Genomic DNA, 6,292 nt, shown 5'->3' with positions numbered 1-6,292 from the left:
TTACACGTTCTGGGGAAATAGTATCAGGATGTGAGCAGTTTGCTAAGGAAAAGAGAAATAAAATCAGAAGGTCTCTCCAGCCTCTGAAATCACATCACAGAGCCCTTCTTACTTGTACCTAACTAACCTTAAAGAAAGCTGAAGGTGCTGTTTCCAAACAGTTCTGAAATTTCTCCTTCAGTATGATAACCAAACAAGGAATTACATGTATTTTGAAGTCTTACAATACCTTCAGAGTAGTAGTATTATCCCCATTCTACAAATGTGAAAGCAGACATAGCAAGCTTAGAAGTCAAATATTTGGAAGCAGTTTCCTTTCTTCAGCCCTAATTCAGTTTGTGCATGTCCAGCTTTCTGGTTCAATCATTTTTATACTAACAAATAACTCTAAGACAGAACACAGTTGTTAAATGCCCACAGAATTACAGTGCTTCTGTTTCCGGACTGTCAGACCAAGACATCAAGGTGCATATACAACACTGTGAATACAGCAGGCTGGTTCTGGGATGGGTCATTCTCAAAAGATACATGGGTCGCAGGCACCAGTGCCTCTTCTGCAGACCCTCTGTCTTCAACGGCCTTCTGAAAATATACATCAGCTGTGCTCGTCATGGCAAAGAAGACAGCAAGACACCTGAGCTGACATCTCAAACCCTATGACCCACGTGCATTCTCCACACATTGCTCACTTGCATTCAAAGTGTCTACACAGGACCAGGTAAGCTGAAATCAGGTTTCTTACTTGTGGACCGGGTGCAATGACAGCGCTCTGCAGCATGCTGATGTGCAGTCTGGCCACCTTCACGAACACGGTCATGGATATGTGGGATCTGTGGGAACTCTGGGGTCCAGGCAGAAACAGTTCTTAGTACCCACCTTCAGCATGGGCAGCTCACTCTCAAAAGGAAGCTCGGACCACTGCTTACCTGACATTTTGTCACACTGCACCCTTCTCCACTTAAATATCAGACAGGACATAGTCACAACCTGCTCCTGCTAACAGCTGTGTGTATTCGTGTATGTATATATCTATCTACATACATACATACTTCACACACAACCGCCGCTTTCTCACTCAGCAGCTAATGTCAGCCATCTGCTGATGTGACCACACGGTAAGCCCTACTTCACCGATTAAGGTCTCCTGTCTGTTGCATTCCAGATATAAGATAAAGACAGGGGCTTTAGCATTGTAACTACTAAAAAGGATTTACCATCTTAATTAATTTCTCCTCCAGTGATACACAGAGTATTCGCTACTTAGAAATCTATCAACAGCTTGTCCTCAGTAGTACTGCTTCTTTCCAATTTAAGGAGGAGTCCAGATACTTAAGTGAGAATCCCAGCTTGAAAAATGAGATAAGGGAACGCAGTGATAAACAAGTACCAGTTGAAAATAATGCCTAAATTTTACATGATGCACCAGAAATGTATGATGCTAAATTTAGAATAATTACACCAGTACAGAGATGTGGCTCAGCTGAAAATTTTAAGTGGCCCTGGGAACAGGCAGAACTGTCACACACTCTTCTAAAAACTGTGAAGCCACTAATGTCACTATCCTGTTAAACATTTCAGTACTCCTGACCCATAGGCCCTCCTAAATAACTGGGGAGGAAAAAGCACAGAGAGGCTTGTTGATGATGCCTTGAGATTTCATTCACACGCTGCTATTTTCTAAGTGTTATTCAACAGCATGGGAGCAAAAGCTAAGAAATAAAAACGTTGAAATACAAACCAGTATGGCACAAATGAACAAATAATGTGTCCTTTGAGGGCAGAGAAAGTGAGAGAAAGTAGTGTAAACAACACGTGGCAGGCAACAGCTAAAGTCAGTACCAGCTTAATCCAAGATCATGTCTTGTAGTCCATTGTGTGACAACAGAATGTATCTTTATTTGTACTTCCAGCCTGTGTGTTTCCACGGTGCTATCAATTTCTAGAGGGAACCTGCCTTCTTAGACCACTGTTTCAGATAGTCAAAGAGGGGAAAAGTACATGTCAATTTGCTCAGAAACAAAGCCAGAAAACCAAGAAAACATGTAACATCAAACTGTAAACAGACGTTAAACCAGTGTACTGACCTTCTCACTATACACTAGTCCTACGGGTGCTGATAGCAATTCACTCACCAGCAGTCATCATCTGAAATAATGTTAGAAGTAAAGAGCACAAAGAAAAATCTTCCCTTACCTCTTGACACCGTGGTGGTGCATCTCACCCCCTCCCCTGAGCTCTATAATCACAGGAATCCCTGTTGGGCCTTGGCCTCTGTGTAATGAGTTAGGCAGTTAAGTGTCCCTTGACCGTACCAGCAACTCTTGCATGGCTGAGTTGGCAAACTGCACTGGCTGTACCAGAAACATCCCTTATCTCAACACCACCACCACCTGCTAGCCTTGGAACATTCCTTATCTGGACCATAACATCCTATAACAAGCCTGGGAACAGTCTTGATTACGACTCCAAGTGGCACGATACCACCATCAATGGAATTTTTTTTTTAAATGCATTAATTACCAACTCAGATTGCAGCCAGGACAGAACATTACTGATAATGAAAGCCAATCATCCCTGACCCCATAAAAAGCAGTCCTAAGTGAGGCACTTTGAGCTGCCCTGGACTGCAGCAAGCTGCAGCCAGCATCTCCTTCTGTGTGGGACGTCTCTCAGAACTTGTGAACTCCCAAGTCTGCAGTATTAAGGTGACCAAGACCAAAAGCTGATGATGGGGCCTGGGCTGATCTTCCCGCTTCATGAGGCTCCACCTTTTGTCTGTTGAGAAATGCAAAGGCATTTGACGTGAGTATTTCACTGCTCTCAAGGGGAATTTTTAACAGGTACAGCTTTGTACATGTGTCTCTGAACATCTGTTCCTTTGTGTCTCTGTGTGTGTGTTGTGTGAATTGATTTAGGTACCTCATATTAAGTATATGTATCATCATTTTTGCATCTACAGGTAAGCTGCTTTTATAATTTAAATTAAACCCATTTGATGCACTTTGTAAATGATAAATGAGTCAATGATTAAGTGCTGCTAAAATCCTACGAACTACCTCTAAACTCCAAAAAAACCTTAAGAGATCCTTGAGACATAAAGCATTGACTTAACTCTGAGACTAGGATCGGATCTAGCTGCACCTAAACTCTATTAAGAGTTTAGAAAGCAAGAGAGTCCACTCTGAACCTCGTGACTCAGCAGGACGGTCTCCCTTACCCTTCTGAGTTTTTAGTTGCTATGTAAATCATTCCAACTTAATTTTAATTTTGATTCTTCTTTGTGTGATTTGATTTATTTGTGTAATAGATGACAGAGTGAACCTTACTACCAAACTCTGTGAAGTCACACTCCCACAAATTCCTACAAGAACTGTTTCACTCATACCTTTGATGGCAATTCTTTAGACGACTTAACATAAACCACTTGTTTGTGACAGACACTTGCTAATAATAGTAATACTAATAACAGCAATAATAGTATTGAATATTCTTTATGCAATATACAGTTCTTAAGTATGTTGAGATACGTATTTGTTCTCAAATATGTTGCTTTTTATGAGGTTCAAGCATAAGCAGACTCACACAGTATCTAAAAAGAAATTAGATGTGTTGAAAGCAAAGAATCACCCTAAGCACTTAGTTCATTCTGGTGAAGAATGATGACAAAACCGCCTCCACATTACTAAGTTCGAAACAAAAACTTGAATGGAGCCTTACATGCAGTAGTCCTGACAAGGGCTTGATTAGATGTGCTTTTGTGACTCCATTGATGAATCGCTGTTGTACATTTGCCTGTTTTTCACTGCAATCAGCTAAACAAAGCTTGCTCGGCCACATGCTTCAGCTACATACATACACAGTGGAAAAAGGGTGAAGAGAGGATCATAAGCAAAGCCCCCACACTGTTTTGTCGAACACAGGAGGTTACATTCAGCTCCACAAAGGCACCCAGTGAACCTCCTGCAGGGCAAAGTCAATGGGAAGTCAACAGTTCTGTTCATGTCCTACAAGATGAGCTATGGTAGTCTGAAAGTGGCAAATATTCCAAACAAGAGGACTAGAATGCTGTTTATCATCTTTCCCCCACCCTCTGGCAATAAGTTTTTGCACGTGATTAATGCAAGATTCATCCTTTGATGATAAAGCGGCTATCACTTAGTTTTTTACTTAGTACCATGGCAGTTCAGACATTTTCATCACCAGGGAGGAGGCACAGATCTTACTGTACTTTAAACACTTCTCTTTTTTTTGGATCTACCTTGCAGAAAAGGTAGTTAAAAAAGCAGCTGGCAATTATATTCAGCTCAAGGATTCACAGTTTTCTGAGGTTTCTGAAGCAAACAATCAAGCTGACAGGCTACCCTGTCAGTATTTCTGGCATCCCACACATCCTCAAATGTGTCACCACAGTCCAGCAGACCCCCTGTGACACGAGATGATTGCATACACATTGATGGACACCCCAAGATGACAGCTGTTTTGCTTGATGCTGCAACGATCACACACACACTGAGCTTGAGTGCAACTAATGAGACTGCAGACATACTTTTAACCAGGGATAATTTATCTCTTTGACAAGACAATGGTACTATTTATTTTCAACAGTTTATACTTACCTTCAGGTGACATATCTGGTCACCATGAACTGTGCAGCTTTCTAAAATAAATGTCTTAACCAAAGTATGAGGTATCAGCCACTGTATGACATATTAGCACCGAGTGTATCATTACTATTACTTTAAGACATGCATTGCTCCTCTAATTCAGATGCATTCACAATGCCCTGACAATGCAACAGAAGCATGGGCAGAAAACTGGCCTTAGCACACAGGAAAAGGTTGTCTCAGTTGCAACAAAATCCTCTCTGGGCAACCGATTTGCCCACAGGCCTTTCAGCCTTCACCTCCACCACGCCGGTCGGGATGATACAAAAATTAATCCTGTTACAACTTTCTTTCCAGCCTCCCTTCCACTCCCAACCCCAAATGATGCCAATCCTATCCCGAGAAACCTCCACACAGGCTCCCAGCCCTGCTGCAGCTAGTCTGGATAGAGACTGAATCAAGAATGAAGCTTCTCATTCCTGGTTTACCTTGGGGGTTGGGGGGGGGGGGGGGGGGGGGGGGGGGATAGGATGGGGATGGGCAATGGGGGGTAAAGGGCCCACACACCAAAAAAAACCCAAACCCCCTCACCCCCCCCCACAAAAAAAAAAACAAAAAAAAAAAGAAAAAAAAAGAAAAAAATAATAATAATAAAAAAAACAAAAACAGAAAAGCTCAGGCTGTGTTACAAGGTACATCTGCCACTGAGGAAGAGGGCCCGCTCCCCCGGAGACAGGCCGCGGGACTGTGTATCTCCACTCCCTGAAGAGCAGCACTGTGGCAGCCGGAGGGCCCGCTCCGTTTTACACCCATCAGCATTCTTAAGGCACTTTCCCTTCAACCGAGGGAAACCCACAGGCTCTGAGGCACCAGGCGAGGCGGTCAGAGCCCTGACTCCCCCTCCGCTTTTTGTTCAACCTCCTTGTTGTTCTCCCCGCTGGAAGAGGCCCGTTTCAGGCCTTTCAGGCGCTGGCAGAGGGGGCTGCGCTGAGGGACCCCCGCAGCTGCGGCAGCAGGCGGCGGGCGGGCCGAGGCCGAGGCTCAGGGGCGGCAGGCGGGGCCCAGGGCGCCCAGAATGGCGGCGGGCGGCGGGTGGCTGCCGCCCCGGGCGGGCAGGGGCAGCGGGCCGCGGGCGGGCGGCGGGCGGCGGGAGCGGGCGGCGGGCGGGGGGAGCGGGCGGCGGGAGCGGGCGGGGGGAGCGGGCGGCGGGAGCGGTGGGCGGCGGGCGGGGGGAGCGGGCGGCGGGCGGCGGGCGGGGGGAGCGGGCGGGGGCGGTGGGCGGTGGGCGGGGGGAGCGGCCCGGGGGAGCGGGCGGCGGGCGGGGGGAGCGGGCGGGGGGAGCGGGCGGCGGGCGGGGGGGAGCGGCCCGGGGGAGCGGGCGGCGGGCGGGGGGAGCGGGCGGGGGGAGCGGGCGGGGGGAGCGGGCGGCGGGCGGCGGGCGGGGGGAGCGGGCGGCGCTGGCTGCAGAGCTCGGCCCCGGAGCCCCGCCTGTTGGGGCTTTTGTTATACAGCCCTGCGTGGCGTCTGGGGACAGATTTCACAGGGAACGCTGGAGATCGGATTATACCGGGAGTTTTAAGATAAATGGTGGGATTTAGGGTGGATTTATCTGCTCGGCCAACCGAAACATTTAATTTTAGAAGCGCTTATGTAACAGTGCCGGTGTCCTCCAAGGAAAACATCCCGTT

The 6,292-nt window shown here is 47.0% G+C and overlaps 1 protein-coding gene across 1 annotated transcript in view; it reads right to left on the bottom strand.

Moving 5' to 3' along the window:
• Positions 1–670: 670 nt before the first annotated feature.
• The window catches only part of ATG10 (autophagy related 10), a 106,059-nt gene continuing 100,437 nt past the window's right edge, over positions 671–6,292 (bottom strand). The window contains exon 8 of the mRNA XM_040578993.1: positions 671–830. Coding sequence (XP_040434927.1) covers positions 686–830 — 145 coding nt within the window. The 3' untranslated portion in view covers positions 671–685. The remainder of the gene's footprint in view (positions 831–6,292) is intronic.

Source organism: Falco naumanni, chromosome Z, assembly GCF_017639655.2.
Source record: "Falco naumanni isolate bFalNau1 chromosome Z, bFalNau1.pat, whole genome shotgun sequence".
In the NCBI taxonomy this organism is placed as follows: domain Eukaryota; kingdom Metazoa; phylum Chordata; class Aves; order Falconiformes; family Falconidae; genus Falco; species Falco naumanni.
The sequence above is the reverse complement of the archived record's forward strand: the minus strand, read 5'-3'. Positions and strand labels throughout refer to the sequence as shown.